This window comes from Anabrus simplex, chromosome 1 (assembly GCF_040414725.1).
Source record: "Anabrus simplex isolate iqAnaSimp1 chromosome 1, ASM4041472v1, whole genome shotgun sequence".
Taxonomy (NCBI): domain Eukaryota; kingdom Metazoa; phylum Arthropoda; class Insecta; order Orthoptera; family Tettigoniidae; genus Anabrus; species Anabrus simplex.
In genome coordinates this window covers 1477335261-1477361097 of record NC_090265.1, presented here as the reverse complement: position 1 = coordinate 1477361097, position 25837 = coordinate 1477335261, and the positions used below count along the sequence as shown (strand labels likewise).

Genomic DNA, 25837 nt, shown 5'->3' with positions numbered 1-25837 from the left:
ATGAAATGGGAGACCCAATTTTGAGGTCAGAGTTTGACAGAGCTGTAAGTGACCTAAATAGGAACAAGGCACCTGGAATTGATGATATTCCCTCTGAATTACTGACTGCCTTAGGAGAAACCAGCATGGCAAGGTTATTTCATTTAGTGTGCAAGATGTATGAGACAGGAGAAGTCCCATCCGATTTTCGGAAGAATGTTGTTATACCTATTCCCAAGAAAGCCGGTGCTGACAGGTGTGAAAACTACCGCACCATTAGTTTAGTATCTCATGCCTACAAAATTTTAACACGTATTATTTACAGAAGAATGGAAAAACAAGTTGAAGCTGAGTTGGGAGAAGATCAATTTGGCTTCAGAAGAAATGTAGGAACACGTGAAGCAATCCTGACTTTACGTCTGATCTTAGAGGATCGAATCAAGAAGGACAAGCCCACGTACATGGCATTCGTAGATCTAGAAAAGGCATTCGATAATGTTGATTGGACCAAGCTATTTATGATTCTGAAGATGATAGGGATCAGATACCGGGAACAAAGAATTATCTACAATCTGTATAAAAATCAGTCTGCAGTGATAAGAATCGAGGGCTTTGAAAAAGAAGCAGCAATCCAGAAAGGAGTGAGGCAAGGCTGCAGTTTGTCCCCTCTCCTTTTCAATGTTTACATAGAACAGGCAGTAAAGGAAATCAAAGAGAAATTTGGAAAGGGAATCACAGTCCAAGGGGAGGAAATCAAAAGCTTGAGATTTGCCGATGATATTGTTATTTTATCTGAGACTGCAGAAGATCTCGAGAAGTTGCTGAATGGTATGGATGAAGTCTTGGGTAAGGAGTACAAGATGAAAATAAATAAGTCCAAAACAAAAGTAATGGAGTGCAGTCGAACGAAGGCAGGTGATGTAGGAAATATTAGATTAGGAAATGAAGTCTTAAAGGAAGTAGATGAATATTGTCACTTGGGTAGTAAAATAACTAACGATGGCAGAAGTAAGGAGGACATAAAATGCAGACTAGCACAAGCAAGGAAGAGCTTTCTTAAGAAAAGAAATTTGCTCACTTCAAACATTGATATCGGAATTAGAAAGATGTTTTTGAAGACTTTTGTGTGGAGCGTGGCATTGTATGGAAGTGAAACATGGACGATAACTAGCTCAGAAAGAAAGAGAATAGAAGCTTTTGAAATGTGGTGTTACAGAAGAATGCTGAAGGTGAGATGGATAGATCGAATCACGAATGAAGAGATACTGAATCGAATTGGTGAGAGGAGATCGATTTGGCTAAATTTGACGAGAAGAAGAGATAGAATGATAGGACACATCTTAAGACACCCAGGACTTGTTCAGTTGGTTTTTGAAGGAAGTGTAGGTGGTAAGAATGGTAGGGGTAGACCAAGGTATGAATATGACAAGCAGATTAGACCAGATGTAGGATGCAATAGTTACGTAGAAATGAAAAGGTTAGCACAGGATAGGGTGGCATGGAGAGCTGCATCAAACCAGTCTATGGACTGATGACTCAAACAACAACATAATTGCATTGTCACACATAGTGACATACATGTCAGTTCCCGTTTTGACATGCCCCATTTGGACGTAACCAAACATTTGTTAACATATGGCATTCCCCAGCCAAAGTAATTTTAATCATTGCTTCATGATCTATATGTGAATGTATTGTTCAGTTGAAGATACCCAAAAAGGGGGTCGAAACCGGTACTGTAGTAAATAATTACAATAAATAGTATTGATAAGGTGGAAGTCTTTTCATATTTATAATTGTGTAAACAATGGAGAACTGCTGATAACTACATCTCACTTCATTTAGTCATTCGTAAGTGAAAAGAATTGTCAGCTGAAAAAAAAAAAAAATTAAAAAATGATAAGGTGATTAGCCAGTATTCAAAATTCTCTCTTCGAGGCAAGGCTTTATTAAATTTTATTACGGATGTACTTTGAGTTCCTTAGAAACTTAAATGTTTTGGTGAGGTTTGTTGACCTGGAAAAGGTGCAGAATTACTAATGTTACTGTTGGGAATCATTTACTTTCCTCCTAATTTTTACCCAAAAGTTTACAGGCACAAGTCTCAAATACTCAAACTTTGAGGGGGGACTGAGGTGTAAAACTTTTAAGTAAATCTAAAACAAGCAAGCAAGCTAGCAAACTCAGTGTTGTATGAGTGTCAAAATTTTGATCATAGCCATGGGACCTTCTGTTTTTTATGGATTCTACAGTAAATGATAGGAACATGATTTTTCATATCAAAAATCCCACTTGCATTTGCTGGGACTTGAACTGTGGCTGCATTGGGTAAGCCAGTGACTTTCACTGAACTATTACCAGATGTATGCATAAGTTTTTGCCAGTTTTTGTGGTAAAGAAAACACGTCATTTTCAAGGGAAATTCATTTTTTGTTTATTCAAAATACAGTGAAACCTCAGAATGAGAGTAACTTGGTCTACGAGTGTTTTGCAAGACGAGCAAACATTTTAAATAGATTTTGTAACTTGATAAGCGAGTGAGGTTTCGCAATACGAGTGTCACGCGTGCCTACTTTTTCCCCTCCCCTGTGCCTTTGTTGAACGGATGAACGAGGTCTTTGGTCCTGTAGTGAAGAAATACCTTTCAGAAAATAATCTGCTGCTCAAAGTCTTGTTAGTTATAGACAATGCTCCTGCTCATCCTCCAGGCCTTGAGGCCTTGAGGACGACTTACTGGAGGAATTCAAGTTCGTTAAAGTTAAGATCCTTCCTCCCAACACTACTCCAGCCTATGGATCAGCGAGTCATTTCAAACTTCAAGAAGCTATACACCAAAGCACTATTTCAGCGATGCTTCGAAGTGACCGAAGGAACAAATCTTACCCTCCGAGAGTATGGGAGAAATCATTTCTCCATCGTGAACTGCTTGAATATCATCAAGCCTGGGATGGAGTCACCAAGAGAACTTTCACTTCCGCTTGTGGAAAGCTGTGGCCTGACCGTGTTCTTGGACATGACTCTGAGGGGATTGTTAGTGAAAATGAGCCGCCGATTGTCGATGAAATTGCATCTTTGGGGAAGACTATGGGGTGGGATATAAATGATGTAAACATTCGAGAGCTGGTGGAAGAACATTGCCAGGAACTGTCCACCAACGAACTGATGGACCTGCATCGCGAGCAACAGGAGGAGGTCTCGTGCGGGGAAGTGGAGGAGGAAAAGTCAGTGGAATCTCTCACTTCAAATGAGATTTGGGAGAAGTGCAAAATGTGGGAAACGGTGCAGAATTTTGTAGAAAAACACCACCCGAATAAGGCTGTAGCAGTACGAGCGATGAATCAGTTCAATGACAATGCAAAGTAACATTTTCATGAAATCCTTTAAAAAAAAAAAGAAGGCAAAAGCAACAGTCATTGGACAGGTTCCTCGTTAAAGTTGCACGAAAAGGAAACAATTCCAGTGAGACAACAGAGACCAGTGATTCCATTAGTGGAATTTGTGCTACACAGTAACTCTTCTCATGTCATCTCTCGTCTACCTCATACCAACAATTATTCTGTTGTAAGGTAAAGTGCAGTTTAATTTGTTTTAAGTTATATTTTGTTTCGGAAATGGTATGTGAGTAAATATTTTTGTGTTGTGGATGAATCATCCGTGTTTCAATTGTTTCTTATGGGAAAACTTGCTTTGATATACGAGCGCTTTGGATTACAAGCATGTTGCCAGAACGAATTATACTCGCAATCCAAGGTTCCACTGTATTGGCCATCAGCTTCTACACACTTCGTCCATCTTTCAGGTAAGTTATGAATACCATGCCAGAAAAACTGTTTGTCTTTTGTTGCAAACCATTCGTCGAGCCGTTTTCCAACTTCCTCGAAATTGCTGAAGTGCTGCTCTGCAAGTGCGTGCCCCATTGATGCAAAGAGGTGATAGTCAGATGGCGCCAGGTTGGGGTAGTACAACGGGTGCGGAAGGATGTCCTATCCAAGCGATTTCAAAGTGTCTTTCACTGCTTTTGCTGTGTGAGACAGGGCATTGTCATGTAACAAAATCACTTTGCCATGTATTCTGCCCCATTCCAGTCGTCTTTCAATCAATGCATGATTTAAATTAATAATTTGTTGGCAGTAGTGTTGTGCATTAATGGTTTCGCCGGGCTTCAAGAGTTCATAATACACAATACCATTCTGGTCCCACCAGACACAAAGCATGGTCTTCTTGCCGAAGCAGTTTGGCCTTGGTGTTGAAGGACCAGCTTTGCCAGGTAACAGCCATGATTTTTTATGCTTCGTGCTTTCAAAATAAATCTGTTTTTCCATGAACCTGCTACGCTGGTGTAGCAGGGGGAGAGGTGATACTCCCACATGGTGTGTCCCAGGTGGCGGATAGGGTGGTCCTAACTGGCTTGCCAGTGGACTTGAGGGAAATAAAATACCTCTCACGGACCAAACACGCACCCCCTGTGGGTGGGGGAGGCAGACGAAGAATTCACCCACGGTATCCCCTACCTGTCGTAAGAGGCGACTGAAAGGGGCGACCAAGGGATGATCCAATTGAACCATGAAACTACAAACTTGTAATTAGTACCATCACGCTGGGAACACCCTGGGTTGCATTTACTTGCGCGTAGTACCACTATGTTAGGTACGCAATAGGTTTGTGATTAGTAGCGGCTGTGTGTGAATCAGGAGGTGGGTCCTACAGTACCTGTGATTCGTACCCATATATGAGCGACACCATGGTTCTGCCTTACCTATGCTCAGTTCCCACTATGTGAGAAATTCCACAGGATAGTACGAGTCCCTGTGGTTGGTCCACTTATGTGAGGAACGCCATAGGTTTGCTTGCCTTTATAGGTTTTTGTTGCCTGCAAATCCGTCCAGCCATTCATTCTTTGTCCTCATGTTTTGAATTCTGGTCAGCGGAGGAGTTTGGACTTTTAAGTTGTCATTTCATTTTGTCTCATTTCGTACCATTAGGGGCCAATGACCTCGATGTTAGGCGCCTTTAAACAACAAACATCAATCAATCATCAAATCTGTTTTTTTGTCACACGTCACAATTCGGTACAGAAATTATTTTCTTTCATGGCGTTGAAACAGCATTTCACGAGTGACTTTGCAATTTTCCATTTGCCGTTCATTCTAATTACGTGGAACCCGTTTACTGAGTTTATTGATTTTCCACATTGATCGTAAACATCTGCTGATTGTTTCTTGTGACACATTTAATGCTTGTGCCATTTGCTGTTGAGTTTGAGTCCAGAGCGTGCACTGTCTTTCACATTGAAATCACCACGTTCAAATTGTCAAAACCATGTCTCACATGTTCTAATTGATGGAGCATGTTCACCATATGTTTCTAGCAGCAAACAATGACTTTCCACAGCCTTTTTCTTTTGATTAAATAAGAAAAGCAATGCGTGCCGCAAATGTTCTTTTTCAGACACAAACGTCATTTAAACCTAAGAATTTCATTTTTGTCCGTATTGAACTGAGAATGGATGATAGGAAAACTTAAAATGGTCCACCTTTTCAATACAAAAATGTTATAGTTTATTTATAACATGTATTTGCACTTGGAACTAGTTTCAACGCTGTTTTGCGTCGTCATCAGCCAAAATGTGGAAAATAGGCCAGCATGTAGGCATTTATATTACACAAGGCGTTACATTAAACAATACACATCTTACAAGGAGATAAAAACAGGGACGAATATAGAAACAAATGAATCGTTGAGAAAGCAAAAGTTATACATATTAAAAATAACCTTAACCACACATCTTGCAGTGCGAAAGTGTTCTTCTTGAATGATTCCTTAATCTAAAACACACGCGCACACATTTCTGAAGAGCCAGCAGGCAGGACAAAGTAAAGTGAAACCTTAAGAGTTCTTCTGAGAAGAGTTCATCATTTTTTCTATGTTCCGACTAACTAATGAAGTCTCCCTTGAGTTCCTGATAAACATACACAACAGGAAATTAAACAATACACATCTTACAAGGAGATAAAAACAGGGAAAGTTATACATATTAAAAATAACCTTAACCACACATCTTGTAGTGTGAAAATATTCGTCTTGAATGATTCCTGAATACAAAACACACAGGCACCATTTCTGAAGAGCCAGCAGGCAGGAAAAAGTAAAGTGAAACCTTAAGAGTTCTTCTGAGAAGAGTTCATCATTTTTTTTATTTTTTTTCCTATGTTCCGACTAACTAATGAAGTCTCCCTTGAGTTCCTGATAAACATACACAGCAGGAAATTCTCCTTCACTCTCCAGGTTTCACTTTACTTTGTCCTGCCTGCTGGCTCTTCAGAAATGTGTGCGCGTGTGTTTTATATTCAGGAATCATTCAAGAAGAACACTTTCGCACTGCAAGATGTGTGGTTAAGGTTATTTTTAATATGTATAACTTTTGCTTTCTCAACGATTCATTTGTTTCTATATTCGTCCCTGTTTTTATCTCCTTGTAAGATGTGTGTTGTTTAATGTAATGCCTTGTGTAATATAAATGCCTACATGCTGGCCTATTTTCCACATTTTGGCTGATGATGACGCAAAACAGCGTTGAAACTAGTTCCAAGTGCAAATACATGTTATAAATAAACTATAACATTTTTGTATTGAAAAGGTGGACCGTTTTAAGTTTTCCTATCATCCACACAAACGTCGACATGATCGCTGAACAATACAACACAGACGCTAGTGTTTGGCGGCCTCAACTCATGTGTATTGGTAGGTAAATGTCAGGTGAACAAACTGACGTATGTGTCAAATTCGTACGCCGCGTACTGTTCGCTGTTCTTAGTGAAACCAGAAAAGACTTATACATACACCTGATATGCCCCATTAAGTAAATTGTTTGGCATAAAAAGCCTATAGTTTTTTATCTTTCTTTTTTTAACCATCTCATGTTATTTGGCAGTGATAGTATTCATTTCTTTTTCAGAGTGCAGTGGAAGGTCGCAAAAAGGGATGCAAATGGCTGTACACAACCCATGATTTGGTAAATGTAGAGGAGTTTTTGAGTAAAGTAGATTCTACAGAAGGGGACCTTGTTCTTAAATTTGAACCAATGATTCTTCACATACAGTGCATTTCGCTTGAGAAAGCAAAGTCTGTGGTAATTAGCATTTTTTTTTTTTTTTTTTTTTTTTTTTTTTTTTTGTGGATAATGTATGAGAGGTACGTATGGACTATAATCTTTACATGGTATTGTATTTATTATTTTAATTTTAGCACGTGTGTGCCGTTCAATCTGGATTTCGTAACTCTGGTATATCTGTGGGGAAGCACCACAAAATAATTGTAGCTGTACGAAGCTGCATGGGATTGGAAGTACCTTTGTCGTCTGATGGAAGATTAATGGTATCAGATGAGGTATGAAGATGTGTCTTATTGAATTTAACTAAATTATTTGTAATATTGTATGTGGACCTCTTGAAATAAATTAGTTTAAGATTCTCATCACTTTGTTTCTTGGCTCATTGGAAGTGGACAATAGTTAACACCCTCCTTTAGCGTGTTTTATGAAGAACTGAAGATATATTCTCCTTCTAAAGAGCAATGTTGTGATATGCTCCTGTCTTTTATGTTTACTACGTGTGAACTTATTCTGGCAATACTTGTTTCATTTCAAACTTGACTTTGGAAGGTTGTAAATCAGTGAAGAGACTCAGCATCTAGTTGCAAGTATCTTTGAACAACTAATTTATGTTTCTTCACAGGGTACAGAATTTGGAATACTGCAAATTAGACTAAATTGAGACACCTTAGTCTTCAAAAACCTTGATATAAGGGAAAAAAAATTTAAAAAATGACCGAAGTGGTCTCATAAGAGAGATTACAGTGAAAACCTAGTACAAGGAAGTGGAACTGATGCTGGGTTCAGTCAGCTCTGTGACCGGTAGTAGTGCTTGAATGAACAGAGCACCTCTATTTGTAACCAACATTGTGAATTCTTCTGTTTCTACTGACTGAGCAAGTGGTGTGCAGTTTTGGTCACTCAATTATCGGCTTGCATTTGGGAGATGGTGAGTTTGAACCCTCACTGTGGGCAGCCCTGTAGAGGTTTTCTGTGCTTTCTATTTTTACACCAGGCAAATGCTGGGACTGTACCTTAATTAAAGTCACGATCGTTTCCTTCCCACTCCTAGCCTTTGTTGCCATACATTGTTGCCATAAGACCTATCTGTTTTGGTGCGACGTAAAGCAGATCGATTGTTTGTTTCTACTGTCATCTTCTAGGTAACCTATCCTTCTCTAGTTGCTTCAATGTAAGCCTATTACTAAACCGAGTGCATACTCGCAGTTGTATAAGATGTGTTCATTCATAAGTTAGTCTTTATTTAACCTTTTCACTCCAGTAAAGTGAGAGTGAAAGCATGGTCTTGAAGACGAGAGCCTGGGGCAGCTAGCCCTGCCTGCTATCCCGGATACTTTCCGGTCTCTGCTTTATTGCTAGCATTTGTTCAAGTTGTTTAAACACAATAGGTTGATATTTAAAAAATATACAGCTCAGTCAAATATCACTGTGTATATTTTAGCCATTTTCATTTTTGCAAAGCTTCACCTCCTCCTTTTACATCAGTGGCTTTGGACATGGCACTGGCAGAGTTAAATTCTTCTCGTCTTCAAAGTCACTACTCCGTATGATGCTAAGAGCTTACTGCTCAGTATACAACTTCTCCTACATACACTTAATATTTCTCAAAATAGTCCTCATGCTTCATTTTTGTATTCCCTTCCTAGGTTCCTTCCCAAAATAAATAACTTTAATCTTAGAAGTGCTGGTTTGCATATCATACTTGTATTTCTTTCTATTTCCAAGAGGTGAGATTGTAGGTTTTTAACATAATCTGCCAGTAAGACCATGCCATTAGCATAAGACTAACTGCTTTCATCTTTTCCACCCAGCTGAATGCTACCTTGCTATTTTGTCTTTCAGTAAATGATTCATGTAACCATCTACGATAAATTTGTGTATCAAGAGAAAACAGTCAGAATCAAACTAAATTTCATTTCTGTGAAGGGACAGACAAAAGTGATTGCTCAATATTATTGCATCATGACAACGTACCACACATCTGTGATGCATAATGAGGTTACTTTTACTACAGTGCTGGAATTCTTCGTGCCTGGATACATGCACTGATATGCTCAAACATGGAATCAAGCAGTCATTAAATATTATCCTGTAGCAGATTTGCTTGGAAACACAAACACTTCGACCTTGAGGAAGCTGGGGTCCCATCTGGTCTAACAAATATTCATTGACAAATCAGGTGACCAAGTAGGCCAAGTAAATGCTGAAACATGTTATAAACACTGCTAGCTAAGCTGAGCTATGTTCAGGCAAGCATTATCTTGCTGAGAAAGGACTCCTGGGCACTCATAATAAAGTTATTTGGTTAATATCCTGTCAGTTGCTATAGATTGTCAGGGATTCTGGGCTGTCAGAATGTTTTCCTGCAAAAGTTCGACATTTCAGGAGCCAATGACATGGAGTTGTCCCATTTAAAAACCCTCAAATACAACTGTCCTCAGTCTGGATTGAACCTACCATCATGGGAACAGAAGGGCAATGACTAACGTGACTTTGCCACCAAGGCTGCCTACTAAGCACTTCTTCAAATCAATCAAATCAATCAATCAATACTGATCTGCATTTAGGGCAGTCGCCCAGGTGGCAGATTCCCTATCTGTTGCTTTCCTAACCTTTTCCTAAATGATTTCAAAGAAATTGGAAATTTATTGAACATCTCCCTTGGTAAGTTATTCCAATCCTATAAATGAATATTTGCCCCAGTTTGTCCTCTTGAATTCCAACTTTATCTTCATATTGTGATCTTTCCTACTTTTATAAACGCCATTCAAACTTATTCGTCTACTAATGTCATTCCACGCCATCTCTCCGCTGACAGCTCGGAACATACCACTTAGTCGAGCAGCTCTTCTTCTTTCTCTCAATTCTTCCCAACCCAAACATTGCAACATTTTTGTAACGCTACTCTTTTGTCGGAAATCACCCAGAACAAATCGAGCTGCTTTTCTTTGGATTTTTTCCAGTTCTTGAATCAGGTAATCCTGGTGAGGGTCCCATACACTGGAACCACACTCTAGTTGGGGTCTTACCAGAGACTTATATGCACTCTCCTTTACATCCTTACTACAACCCCTAAACACCCTCATAACCATGTGCAGAGATCTGTACCCTTTATTTACAATCTCATTTATGTGATTACCCCAATGAAGATCTTTCCTTATATTAACACCTAGATACTTACAATGATCCCCAAAAGGAACTTTCACCCCATCAACGCAGTAATTAAAACTGAGAGGACTTTTCCTATTTGTGAAACTCACAACCTGACTTTTAACCCCGTTTATCAACATACCATTGCCTGCTGTCCATCTCACAACATTTTCGAGGTCACGTTGCAGTTGCTCACAATCTTGTAGCTTATTTATCACTCTATAGAGAATAACATCATCCGCAAAAATCCTTACCTCCGATTCCACTCCTTTACTCATATCATTTATATATATAAGAAAACATAAAGGTCCAATAATACTGCCTTGAGTAATTCCCCTCTTAATTATTACAGGGTCAGATAAAGCTTTGCCTACTCTAATTCTCTGAGATCTATTTTCTAGAAATATAGCAATCCATTCAGTCACTCTTTTGTCTAGTCCAATTGCACTCATTTTTGCCAGTAGTCTCCCATGATTCTTACAAAATTGTACAAAACTATTTTAATCCTCCTAGTCCCATCTGGTCTAACAAATATTCATTGACAAATCAGGTGAAATATTTCAGAGTTTTTTAACTTTCATCATCCTCAGTAAGACATGTATAATGAATTAAAAAACATAGAAACATACAAAATGAAATGTTTGTTAATTTTTTTAAGAAAGGATGATGAAACATTTCAGAGTTTTTTTAACTTTCATCATCCTCAGTAAGACATGTATAATTAATTAAATTAATTAAGTAATTAAATGTTATCCTGTGGCAGATTTGCTTGGAAACATAAACACTTCGACCTTGAGGAAGCTGGGGTCCCATCTGGTCTAACAAATATTCATTGACAAATTAGGTGAAACATTTCAGAGTTTTATAACTTTCATCATTAAAGGTAGTCATTAAATGTTATCCTGTGGCAGATTTGCTTGGAAACACAAATACTTCGACCCGGATGTGATACATTTCAGAGTTTTTTAACTTTCATCATGCTTTTTAAAAAGTTTTTAACTAACGTTTCATTTTGTGTGTTTTTTAATTCATTATAGATGTCTTATTGAGGATGACCCAATGCCGGGTTGAAACTTTTCTATTTATATGTGAAGTTTAGTCTTAATTGGACATAAAATATTTATGTGTGAAGTTTCATCTTAATTGGACGTAAAATATATTGTGCCCTATAATGCCCTTGTCAATGTCAAGCCAATGCTGAGATCTGACCAAGTGCATTATAGTGAACAATACACTCACCGCCAGGTGAATCACTATGGCACATAGCTTACCTTGCACAACTGTCCTCTTCATCAGCTCCGGCCGCAACAGCATGATCAGGGGATATTGGGTACCATAAGGGTCAACGTGACAAATAAAATATGAATGAAGAGGAGTAAAATATGCAAGGTGTGAACTAACTCTAGCCGAAATAACTATCACTGAGCTGCAAATTCGGTATCACAAACAATTTATTACAATAACATTACTTTGATATAAATCAAATCCTCGATGATAATTACATAATGGACATAAATTGACATAAAGAAAATAAATCAAATACATTCTTGAGGTAAAGAGGCACCCCGCCTTGCATTGATGTCCCTGTGGAGGAGATTTCTGACCTCGTGGAAACACCTGACACTGCAACAGCCAGCACATTGTCTCTGTCAAAAGAAATAAACTGAATCATAGGCCCGATAATGGCCAAATTATATTTATATGGCACTTAACCTGTTCCTAACGTGAATCTATGCCACAGTACTCACAATAATATAAGCTCTAAACTACACATGCAATAAACACTATACCGTCTGGGAATCGAACACGAGACTACTCTCACCTCCAACAACAATCTGACATCAGATCTTATGAGAAAACATGATTTACACTGTGCAGATACATATGAATGGTTACGCACACATCTGAATGACACACATGTAATCACGTATGAGATTTTATCCTGCAGACAGCAGTATTTAAACAAATAGAAAGGTCACCGCTCTCCGTTCTCCCTTGACATAAACCGTATTCTTCCCCCAAAAGCAGACATTCGTGTCGTGACATCAGAACGACCTACATTCAGTCTTCAACACCCTCGGCTCTTGTACGAGAGGAGCAGCCATGTTTCTATCCCATAAATCTTTCACTCGGCCGACATCTCGTAAACAAAACCATGGGTCAACACTCCCATCGTTCAGCCCATTACTCTACTCTTCCATTTTTGCCCTCTTATTATATAATAACTATTACATGCCAACGCATTCCTTAGAGTTCAAATTCACTGTTCTAATCCAGTTAAGACTCAAATACAATTGGCCCTTTCATTACTTCACCCTGGTGCTGTTACTAGCACTCTCACGTAAATCCAGCCTAGTGCTCTGACTGGCACTCACATATTCAAATTACCACGTAATCCTTATTCATCACGCTACTCATGGGCCTTATCTCCAGACTATGGGCATTACGGACATATTCCTCAGTTATTCTGGGCTTCTCAAGACATGACCTGTTCCCCTTAATACATTAGTCCGAGTGCATTAAAGAAGTATAGAAGATCTTATGCCATTCTTCTTCTCACAAACTACCCTTACATTCTACCATGCTCATGCACTAAGCTAATACCTAAACAGTCTGTCCTGCCAATATTCAAATGAGACTGCTCAAGTCTCGGATAAATGAAAGTACGTGACCTTAACTTCCAGATATAAAAAACACTGCATCTACACAATTATGACGCTAACAAAAATATAAATGAGAACACCACCATGCAAGCCTTAACTAACCTTCTAAGCTTGAGTTCTGGACATAAACTCTATTTACACATGTGCCGTCACACCTAAGTATTTACATATTGGCGGAAGGCCAAATTTATCTATGACGGACCTATCATTCTGCGAGTTGTTGCATGCTAAAAATAGGAAGTTCTGACCTGTGTCGTGTGATATCATACTGAACAGTTCCCCTATGGACGTGGTTAACTTAAGCCATCATGTTAACGTTGTGGATAGGTGACAGCAATTGTAGTTTGATGACTGGTGACATCCTGGTCTGCTGTGATGGTCAACTGCAACTCGTTCTGATGACTTGATTGCCCCCTCCTTGATGTGGTCGTTGTGCTGACCGGATGATGCTGATGGTCCACGTTCGCACCTCCATGCCGTGAAGGATGTTTGGCAGCGCCGCTCCAAATTACTGCCTCAACGTAACGGGTGAGCAGCGTAATTAGTTTCCCTCCAATATAAATTTCCACGCGGCTTCTCACAGAGTTGCACGCGTTCCATGCTATCTTCAAGAGGTTCGCTTGGGATAATAAATTTCAATAAGCATCTTGGGGAACTTTAGCTCGCTTCTGACGCCAAGTTCTTCTGGAAAGTGCGCAATGTTAGATAATGTTGCACAATAAAATGCCACCAAGTGTCCTTTCTTTGTGGTCTCACATATTTATCATAATTATCATTGAATCACCACATTCTGACCATGAACAGAATGGTTCAATATAGTATTGACTGGGAGGATTAAAATAGTTTTGTACAATTTTGTAAGAAGTTCAACCATCAATAGGGATTTAACATGAGATTAATAGTCTGTAATACTGAGCACTTGGCCAGGAATGTTAACCACAGGATTTCTTCAGCATATTTTTGCTATGTAGTCAGTGACGGTAGTACAGTAGAATCTCATTAATCTGGCCTAATTGGGGCTCTGGGTTGTCCGTATTAATGAAAGTCTGGATTAAACAAAATAACTTACAAAATGAGCCAAGGTACATATTTAAACACACTGTTCAGTAAAAAGAATGGGTACAGTACAATATTTTAAATTTAAGAAATACAAATGTTATTTAGTATACAAGATATAATGCAATACAGTATTAGACCCTACAAAATACAGAATAACTAGTGGAGTGCAGAATTAGAACATTGACCACACTTGACACGCTTACTGGTTTGAAGAAACTGCTGATCTTTTGTTGTCTTCCTTTGATATTAATTTCTGTAATAATTAACTCATGCAGATGCCTCAAATGTTTGTGATATGCAGATGTGTTTTCATCATTGTTATCTTCAATGTATTTAATAACAGGTTTGGATGGCCTTTAATTTCACTAATTTTCGGCTTAGTGTTGATAATATCACCTGCTTCATCCTGGTCATATTCGCGTCCATTTCAGAGTTTTCTGCAGCAATCACACTTTCAACGATCTCCTCCTCTGCGTAGTTTACAACATTGCACTCGTAACTCAGCTTTATACTGTAATTGCATTTATGTAATTATTATTATTATTATTATTATTATTATTATTATTATTATTATTATTAAATGACTGTCCAGATTAAGCAAAGTCCGGATTAATGATGCTCAAATTAATGAAGAAGGTGTAGTTCACAACACTTTTGAACATAATGCATGCTGTTTCCATCTTCCACCAAAACAACAGCTTTTTGCAGCATCTTCAAGACTGAACGGCATGTTTACTGGAGAAAACTAGTTGCGTTAATGACAGAAACGTCTTACAAACACGTGATTGAAAGGGGAACAATACTTCATTATAACAACAATGCTGTAGTGGCTGGGCTGAGTGGCTCAGTCCGGTGGTATTTGAAGGTGCTCAAATATGTCGGCCTCATGTCAGTAGATTTACCCGCATTGCAAGTAGAAAAGGCAGTGTGAGCTCTTATGTTGTTTACTATTGAACTTGTCGACTAGAGGCAGCACTGTAAATGCAATATGTTTAAGTTCACTAGTGTTGTTCTGTGAAGGCAAAAACCTAGAGTCGTGTGTTATTGTTAACCCCTCAGCGACGAACAATTGAGTGCCACTTTACCCTGCGAATGGAGGTGATTCAGATGTGAACATTAGGAAAATGCAGCAATCTCTCTAAAAATTCACTGTTACAACAGTTTGGCTCAGATTATTTTTAAATGTTTACAGTAGAGAGGCAAAAGAATGTAGTAGCCGGGCTGAGTGGCTCAGTCCGGTGGTATTTGAAGGTGCTCAAATATGTCGGCCTCATGTCAGTAGATTTACTGGCATGTAAAAGAATCCTCGGGACAAAGTTCTAGCACCTGAGCATATCTGAAAACCGTCATAAAAGTAGTTAGTGAGACGTAAAAAATAACATTACTATTATTATTAAAGAATGTAATTTACATTCAGTGACTTTATATTTACCTTATAGTCTACTAATGGAGAACAGACCTTCCACATTTTATACGGAATGAAAGTGACGTTCTTGTATGTGCATGGGTTGTTTCACAATGAAATGAAAACTAGGATAATCGTTACCTCGGGAACTTTGAGTGGAGGAACCAGGAATAATAGTTCAAAGATTCATTTAGCACAAATCTCAGGTTAATGGGACGATTAGTTCATGAGGAAGAGAGCATATAATTTGCCGTGTTTTGTCATTCATTATTTGGTCACGTGCACCATTTCCTCCCATTCCTTATGTTATGCATCCAATCTTTCTTTGCTCAGTTCAGTCTGGTGTAGTACTGTTATCGTCTGATTTATTAAAACTTAATTACTTCTCTTACATTCAAACTGCACAGTGCAATGCTTCTACACCAATCAGTATCATATTTCAAAGTGATTAAAGTGATTTCAAAGTAATTAAGTGTCATAAGATGTTTCAAGGCATTGAAAGAATGATGGGAATTCTCACCAGATATCATCAACATTCATATTAGTGAAAAAGATGGTGATTTATACTATTAATCTACATAAGAAAACATCCTGTAATGAAACATACTTTTGCTAGAATGCAGCAGAAATTTAAGCCTATATGCTGTCAAGTGGAAATAGGTCAGACTATTTCAAACTTTCAAGAAAGAGAAAAAGGAGCACTGATTTGGGCTGATTCATACACACAAGGAAGGTAGAGGTATACCATTTCCATCTCGACAACTTTAAAACTTTACAAGCTAGAACAAAATGAAGTCAGGCCTATATGGGTCTATACCACGCATGGAGATCATCCGCGTGTGAAAATGAGGAGGTCTCTACGACGTATGGAGGTCGGCGTCAAGGGGTAAAGTGAAAGTGAAGAGCATGTGATTTGGACAACACACCCAAGAACACAGGAAAAATAAACTCTCAAATCATGCACTAGTGTTAATGTTTGTGCCCCTATTATATAACCAGTTGCTGTTATGTGAACCAACAAAACAAAGCCAACAACCTCCCCTGCCTAAAAATATTGGATGAAGTACTAAACTGTGATTAAATAGATAATTACATGTACAGTAATTTCTTCAGCATTTAATGTGTGTTGTGTTTTTCATGCCAGTGAGAGTGCAAGACAGCAGGTGCATTTTATACCTACTTCCAAGTGTTGAATAAGGCTGCTCCTCTAGAGTACAGACTCCTTTAACAGCTCCTTCCAAGTACAGGTGCTGCATTGTCTGCCATTGTCTGCTGGCAACTTCAAATCTTTCATTATAATGCGGTCGAATGACCTTACCCACCTTGTCGCCTCATGTGGAAGTACTATCATTTGACTTTTATGCCACAAGCATCAATCCATCTACTTTTTTCCAGAAAATGAGCTCTCTGTGATTGGCGAATTTGTGTATGTCATGGTCGCTATAAAACGAGGTGAATTCTTGCCCAGTATTTGTACTCAAAGATATGGGCTGCATTGATGTTTCTGTAATGAACTCAGATCAGAGAGATGAGATATCTGTCAGGTTCCACCTATTCAATACTAATTATGTGTTGATATTACTAATAACTTTTCTCTTAACATGATGTGAATGGATGGTTAAAGATTTTTAATGATCATATTTCAATATGTATCCACAATAGTTTTGATTATGTCTTTGCTTATATATATGTGTGATTCATTTTGTGGCTGATGATGACTTTATATGTGTCAAAACCGGTCCCAAGTTGAATAAAAGTTATTCACCACAAAATTTGACAAGTTCTAGCAGACGTAGATAACCTAGGTATGACTGTCCGAAGTTCCATCACACCAATGTCCAAATGACTAGATTAGAATTTTATCTCAAAATCCCATGGCTTTGCTTGGCCTGCGCAGCTGGTTTGTTCTTTTTTAAAACTTTGGGGACTTTTCCCAGCTAAAGGTGTACGTTGTAATCTTATACAACCTTGGAACAATCTGCTAGTTTGTTTTGGAAACCAGCACATGATTTTTTTAAAGGTATTTATGGACCGACAAAGACTTTGAATTCTAATTGCCCTCCCTCATGTCAGCCAAGGTAATATGCTTGTTTATTAAAAATCTTTGGGAACTGTTGTGTGGACATCGATTTTGTTTTCAGAAGACTTAAGATTAACTTGCGAGCAATTATATAGCATGCTTAGTTTGCCACGTTTGATAGCCATGTTTTAAGACTGTTATCAACTGGCACAGGGTCACTCATTGTTTGAGTCTGGATTGTTATGAGAAAGATTCAACAGGCTTCAATTGTGCCTGCTTGCTAGTTCACAAACTGACTTGTTTCTCCTTTTGTCTAGGTATCACGTGTAATCTCTTGTTTTTAAATTTTCCTTTTATTATGGGATCAGAAAATCTCACTGTTGTAATTAGCCTAAGTATGTTATTTTGGGCTTTCTTGCCCCCATTTGTTGAAAATTAACTCACTTTTATCTTGGTTTCGTGGTTATCACACCACATATCATTTGTTTCACTGGACATTTCTTTTGGTGGTTGTTGTTACAAATGTGTGGAATATTATGATGCCACTTGCTTTTTTTTCCATCCCATCTGAACTGAATAAACATGTGTTGTTATGACTGATTTGTACCGCCATAGTGTTGTCCTGTTTCCCATTACTTTTCACTCCCCCCTCCCTACTAACACCCTTTCCCTTCTTGTTCATCATGGCCCATCAGTTCAGCCTGCTGCACTGCATAATTTTGTCACTCTTTAATATCATCATATGATCCAAGCTAGCTCGTAACTTACCGAGCACATTACATCTTATAATGGAAATAGAAGCCTGATAGAATAATATAATGTGTTATGAAAAGCAAGTTTCTTCTGTACAGTATGACCTATAACAGAACAAAACATGAATATTTGTAAAATAAAAATTTCAGACAGAAACATAACTAACACGTCTAACTACTTTTATGGGTTTTGAAGACACTGAGGTGCTGGATTTTATCCCGCAGGAGTTCTTTTATGTGCTGGTGAATCTACCAATGTGAGGCTATCGTGGTTTTCCCATTTTCACACCAGGCAAATGCTGGGGCTGTACCTTAATTAAGGCCACAGCTGCTTCCTTTCCACTCCTAGCCCTTTCCTGTCCCATCATCGTCATGAGACCTATCTGTGTCATTGCGACGTAAAGCCAATTTAAAAAAGAAAAAACACTGTGTGGGATGGAAGTTTGGGATTCCCTCCTCACAAGCATGTCCAGGAATGATAATTTTCCCTCCTCTTTTCTCTCTCTAATGTGAACTGGATTTTTGTGTGAATATTGTCGGGATGCTGAAGAAACTTGATCCGCTTTTCTGCAACATGTGGCCATAGGACAAAAGTGTCATCCACAGAGTCGTACCACCTGGCAGGCCTACATATTGTCATCTCCAGAGCAGACATCTCCCTCATGGAAATTTATGATGACCAGACTTACAGGTCTCTTTCATGATGACCTCATTAGTTTGTTTGAATCATCTGCCATCCCACTCTAAGTATGCGACCCTTAAGCAGTGGCTGAAGACAGCCGTGATATTAGCTGGGAAGATATTGCCTAGTGGGACATTGGAGCTGCAAGCAGCACATTTTTAAAGATGAACACAACATTGAAACTAACAGTCATACCTGTGTTATTCCCCTTCCAGCAATGTTCAGAGTTGCTGATGTGAGAGACTCCATTGTTCATTACAGATAGGTACTTCGCTTGATTGTTGAGTGGAGAGCTGTTACATCCCATTGTGTGTCTCATAGCTTAGCTGTGGAGAAACCATACTTAATGCCATTTAAGTTTCTCTTAGCCTGTCTGGAAGACCCAGCAGGATAAGAATTGGAATGCTGAGAACCAAGGCTACACTCAAAAGATGGGATTATACACAGAATGCTGAATGTGATGTTGGTGCAATTCAAGATCATAAACTCAACTTGAAACCTTCACTACAGTCAGTGATGAAGCTAATATGGGTGCTTCATTATGGAGCACTTCCAACATTTAGGGATACTTGGATATGATCACCACCAACATTAAGCAGTCTTTTTAACTAATGAAGAAATAATTACTGAGCGATTTGGCCATGCGGTTATGGGTGCGCAGCTGTGAACTTGCATTCGGGAGGTAGTGAGTTCGAACCCACTGTCGGCAGCCCTGAAGATGGTTTTCCTGGTTTCCATTTTCACACTAGGCAAAAGCTGGGACCGAACCTTAATTAGAGCCACGGCTGCTTCCTTCCCACTCCTAGCCCTTTCTTATCCCATCATCACCATGGACCTATCTCTGTCGGTGCAACGTAAAGCAACTTGTAAAAATGATTAGTTAAGACTTTATATCCATCTGGACATAGAAAATAATAAGTATTTTGATTGGAGTCTAACAAATAGTCTTTTCCAATTCTAAGAACCTGGAGAATTTGGGTTTATGTCTCAAGGATATCCACCATTTTTAGGTTTTCTGTATTTTGAGTCTTCAGTTGCTTGTAATATTTCTTAACTGTGATTTCACTGTCAACATTATGCTGATGATGATACATTAATGTTATAATTTTCATTTGTTACAGTATCTGAAATTTCTGGCAGGTGTGGCTAACAATAAAATGATAGAAAATCAAGAGAGAACTGAGAGATTCTCTACCAGTATGAAACTCCTCCTACAATAGGACTTTGATATTTAAGTACTGTGTATCAAAACAGGTATTATGTGATTGCCTGTACAACATAAATACAATAAATAATCATAGCTGTTTTATAACATTATATTGTGACTGAAGTAAGGATTATATTTCAAATCTGTCAGGTGGTTTGTTTTCATTGTCTGTGAATGTTTTACCGTTCCTCTTCCTGACACCATGTGATTTTTGATATGAAGATTTCAACCCAGAATAGACCGAGAATCAAACTTCAGCTTTCTGGGCAAGGCGCTAGCAGCTACATCGAGGTAATCATGCCGTCCTACTGCTGTTTCTAAATCAACCGAGCAAGCTGACCATGCTGTTAGGGTCACGCAGCTGTGAACTTGCATTCAGGAAATAATGGGTTTGAACCCCACATCGGCATCCCTGAAGATGATTTTCAGTGGTTTCCCATTTTCACACCAAGCAAATGCTGGTTCTGTACCTTAATTAAGGCCATGGCCGCTTACTTCCCACTTCTAGCCCTTTCCTATCCCATCATCGTCATGAGACGTATCTGTGTTTGTGCAACATAAAGTAAATTGTAAGAAAAGCATAAAAGTAAATCAACATACTGAATCATCATAGCCTTCATATACTTCCAATTCTTTTCTGTATTTTGTCTCATAATGAAAGTGGATACAAAGGTAACTGTCATTACTGGTTATTCATTCATTTATTTAGCTTCCATAGACTGTACAATTACATATTTTGAAATATGCCAACAGTATAGGAGTTGTCAAGTGATTTCCTAATACTAACAATAATATATGCACAACAATGAACATTTTGAAAAAGAAGAAAAACAGAAACACCAAATACCTCAATGTTAGGACAGCACATCTTAATTTATTAAAATAATATTAATAACCAATATTTACAAGGCAAAATAAAAATATATTGGTGTGGTGTTAATAACATGAACATAGTCATTGTGACATTAACATATTTTTAAGGCTATATACTAGATATTAAGAAAGTTTACAAGTTAATAAGTAGTAGCATCATTACCAGCACTTCATCATGCAGGCTATTCTTCTGTACTGTAGAAGCAGCTACTCGGCAGGAGATTTTTTAAAGCTGTGGTAAATGAACTGACTGGACTAATAACTTTAATCTTACTTGGAAGCTTATTATACAATCTGATTCCAACAGTCTACATGCCTCAAGGCAATGGTTTTACTCTTGTGCTCGATAAAAATATTATTTCTTGTTCGCGTCTGGTAATTGTGATTGTCAAAATTCTTTCTGAAGTGATCAATATTTTTTTTTCACGTGTAGAATGCATTGCATGATGTATATGCTTGGTACTGGGAGTATCCTTAGTCTCTTAAATAATGGTCTGCAATGATCTAACCTGTTACGTCTCAATATAATTCTGATAGCTCGTTTCTGTATTCGAAAAATAACATCAAGATTTGATTTGTAGCAGCCCCAGAGACCAATAGCATAAGTGATGACTCAATGGAAATATCCAAAATATGCTATTCTAACATATTCTTCACTACAACTATTAGACAAAATCCTTAAGGCAAAACAAACAGAACTCAGAGACTTCCCAATTTTTTTAATATGACAATCCCATCTTAATTTTTCATCTATATGGACACCTAAAAATTTTGTGGTCAACGTATTTTCAATTGCATTTGCATTTAATATAAGGTTGTGTTTTTTTGCAGTTTTGTCATTGTGGTTAGATGCCTTGAATTCCATGTATTGGGTCTTTTTAAAGTTCAATGTTAATTTGTTTTTTCTGAACCATGATTCTAACCTAGACAGGACTGTATTTGCTATAGTTTCTATAGACGTAGGGTCAGGATTATTAATAATTATGTTTGTATCATCAGCATACAGAACTGCTGTTTCTACTTGATTATTGTGAGGAAGATCATTCACATAGATCAAGAAAAGAACAGGCCCCAAAATACTACCCTGCGGAATACCTAAGTCTATACTTTTTACCTGAGAGTGATATGTCTCATTATGCCCTTTACTGTTACAATGTGTAATTTCAACAAACTGGGATCGTTTATCCAGGTATGATCTAAACCAGTCATTAACAATTCCTCTAACTCCTATCTGATATAATTTGTGCAACAATATTTCATGATCAACAGTATCAAATGCCTTTGAAAGGTCAAGAAATAGTCCTATCAGTTTCATCATTATCAAGAGCATTTACGGCCAACTGTGTAAAATGTGATAAAGCAGACAAAGTACTTCTGCCAGCTCTGAACCCGTGTTGTGCATTATTTAACAAGTTATATTTGATTAAAAATTTAGTAAGCCGATTTTTCATAGCACATTTTTGAAATAACAGTAAGTATTGATATTGGTCTGTAGTTATGTAAATCATATAAGTTTCCACTTTTAAAGACTGGGATAACTTTAGCTATTTTTAGGAGATTAGGAAACTGACCACTAGAAAATGATTCATTGATGAGATAAGTTAAAGGCTGTACCAGATAGGGAGCACATTTTTTAATGAGTTTTGTGGGAACTTCATCTACACCTGTGGAAGTTTTGTTCTTCAAAGATTGTATGATTTTAAAAACTTCCAGTTCTGTTACTGGAATTAACTGCATAGAGTTTTGCACAAAGGTTGGGAGTTCTGGTAATACATCTGATTTATTTGCATTTTCAAGTTTGTACGGTATGGTAGGGATAGAAAGAAATAATTTATATAATTAGCCAAATGATGAGGGTCATTCATTTGTATTCCCTTATTATTTTTTATGGCAGCAACTTTATTTCCAACTGCGTGTCTGTTGGTTTCTCCCTTGATAACCTTCTATATGGTTCGTGATTTATTGCACGACTCTTTAACTTTCTTGTTATTGTGCATTATCTTAGCCACCCTAAGAACTTCATTCCGTATTGATGGTTGAACTCAACAGAGTTGAAGAAATGTTTAGACAATAACTTCATGTTATTAGATGATAACTTGAATAGGTGGATTATAATAAATTATCTTGTTGTAAGAGGTAAGTAAAATAAACTCGTGTCCTCATCCTGAGGTGGTGCAGCTCTTTTCAGGTACACCCCCAATGGAGTTGAGCTGCATGTACCACTTAACCACATACCGGCCCTCTTGCCATTCTTAAATCTCTGACAGTACCAGGAATCGAACCCTGGCTTATGAGGACGGCAACTTATAGTGCTAACTGTTTTGCTATGAAGGCGGGCGTTGTAAGAGGTAACTGTCATACATGCTTCGTAAAGATTATGCTGGTATCATCTAGGACGAGTTTAATATCTTGAAAAAGACATCAGATTGTTACTTAAAAATGTGTAAGGTTTGTAGGAGGATGATGACTACAACTGGTTCTAAACCTTAAACTTTCTTCAGCTCATCCCAGTTATTTCTGGGGTTGCTGGAGCCACTCAGGCTCATTTTGGTTTTGGCAGGGAGTTTAGAGGCTGATGCTCTTCCTGACACCATGCGATTTTTGAGATGAAAATCTCAACCCAGAATAGACCGGGATTCAAACCTCAGCTTTCTGGACAGGAAGCTAGCAGCTACTTCAGTGAGGTAATCATGCCATCGTACTGCTGCTTCCATTTCTGAAACATTCATTTCTGAGAAGAAGTAGTATATACATCACGCAGAACAGCTGGAAGCAGTAGGGATGATTCTCAAAGTGTTGGGAAGGTGGTCTGGGAGGAGATCACAAGCTCATGTACCCATGCTTCGCTACGGGATTCTCAGAAAGACTAACTTTGTAGTTTTTCTAAATGAAGTCAGCTTAGGTCATTACAAAATTATCAGTAGGAATGTAGCAATTAAAAGGAATGTTCTCATATAAAATACTTGATCAAATGAAAAACCGCACATTTTCTCACTTTTAACGAACAATACTATGGTACCGATCTAACAGTCCAAAGTTCCAGAGCTGGAATGACCAGGCCGCAGACAGCCGTGAACACTCCTCTGACATTATTTTGTTAAATATGCACACTGCTTATTCCAACCAGTGCCTCAGAGTAGGGATTGAATAGCTGGAATGCTATGATGAACCAGTGTGTTATGTACCAGTAGTATCAGAAAATTTATGAACCAGAGGAATGGCATACTAAAGAAGAAAGTTATTCAACTCCCCAAATACCTCCCGCCAATATTCAGGCATGCTGTTACGCTCGGTACGACCGGGTGAGTTGGCCGTGTGGTTAGGGGCGTGCAGTTGTGAGCTTGCATCCGCGGGATAGTGGATTCGAACCCGACTGTTGGCAGCCCTGGAGATGGTATTCCATGGTTTCCCATTTTTACACGAGGCAAATGCTGGGGCTGTACCTTAATTAAGGCCAAGGCCGCTTCCTTCACACTCCTAGCCCTTTTCTATCCCATCGTTGCTATAAGACCTATCTGTGTCGGTGTGACGTAAAAGAATTTAAAAAAAAAAATACTCGGTACGCAGCAGTAATCATATCTATCAGAGATGAGTGGTGACAGAAGACACAAAGCACATCACAACAAACAACGGTCAATGTAATGTTATTGTTGATCAATTTTGTGAGCTTTCTATATTGCAGGCCTTCACATGTAGTTTTTTTTTACTGTGATATTAAGGTGCCTTATAAAATGATTTATAGCGTAGACTGTAGTTTGTATTCTCTGACTTTACATACCAATTTTAATTAAATTCTCTTCACCGATTTTCTCATGACTCAGCGCTGATATAGACTTAGTAACAAATATCCAAATTCATGAATATCTCTGTGATCATAGCCAGTATGGTAACAATGTATAAGACATAAGTGATCGGAAATTTAATACTATATAACTTTAGTTATGTAGTATTAACAATACGACCATTAATAACAAATATTTGAGAATTAAATTTTAGGCCTTCCCCTAAACTACACTTTCACTCAGCGTGAATACAATTATTTATGGCCTAGATTATAGCTACTTATTCCCCGACTTGGCATACTGATTTTCATTAATAACATAAATATTTGAGAATTAAATTTTAGGCCTTCCCCTAAACTACCTTTTTTTCTTAGCGTGAATACAATTATTTAAGGGCTATATTATAGCAACTTAATTTTAGACTTTTCATACCAATTTTCATTAAGATACGGCCACTAATATCATCCGCCTTTGCTGGCAGGACCTAGTGTTTACAGTGTACTATGTCTTCTGGTATAGGCCAGATCAATTTTGTTACTTTCATAGATTTGTCTCTGTCTTATCCTTGGCTTTGACAATATCAAAGTGACTGAGGTATGAGCAATGCTAGTAATGCCAATCCTTATGCAGCCAGTCCCTGCTATGAATGGTGTGAAAATGTTGCTCATAGGGCCGGTCCGGTTGGTGTATGCATTACAGTGGGCTTGGCAGACTGATATGTAATAGCAACTCTGGCTCGGTGAGGAAAGCAACGGGAAACTACCTCACTCCTCATTTCCCCAGTATGCCTCTTCAGTGATGCCTAGGCCATCTATGACAGCTGATGGCAGAGCTGTTGAGGACCCCACCAGCGGCATCACTGACGGACTGAACATACATACATACTAATAACATATATAGGGTAAACCATACAGTGATGGGCATTAGAGGCAGAAAACTATCGATAGCGACCACTATCGTCTGACATCGATAGTTGCCTACTATCGACAGTCAACGATAGTTTCTTTTTCCATAATGGCCAGGGTTGCCACCTTTAGTACTTTAGTACTAGATTTAGTACTTCTTGATCATTTTTAGTACATTAGTTCTTTTTATGGAAATCTAGTACCTTTTACGGGGGTAGAGTAGCCTATAAACTCTTCTAGTGCAGCAAA

General features: G+C 38.2%; 1 protein-coding gene across 4 annotated transcripts in view; it reads left to right on the top strand.

The window, feature by feature from the left end:
- The window catches only part of LOC136858427 (tRNA wybutosine-synthesizing protein 3 homolog), a 76256-nt gene extending 56079 nt beyond the window's left edge, over positions 1 to 20177 (top strand). For 3 of the 4 annotated variants that reach the window (XM_067137959.2, XM_067137960.2, XM_067137961.2), the window contains exons 3-5: positions 6935 to 7108; positions 7225 to 7365; positions 19943 to 20177. In XM_067137959.2, the coding sequence (XP_066994060.1) occupies positions 6935 to 7108; positions 7225 to 7365; positions 19943 to 20041 (414 nt within the window). In that variant the 3' untranslated portion in view covers positions 20042 to 20177. The remainder of the gene's footprint in view (positions 1 to 6934; positions 7109 to 7224; positions 7366 to 19942) is intronic. The other variant, XM_067137962.2, reaches the window with a different exon arrangement.
- The last annotated feature ends 5660 nt before the right edge of the window (positions 20178 to 25837 follow it).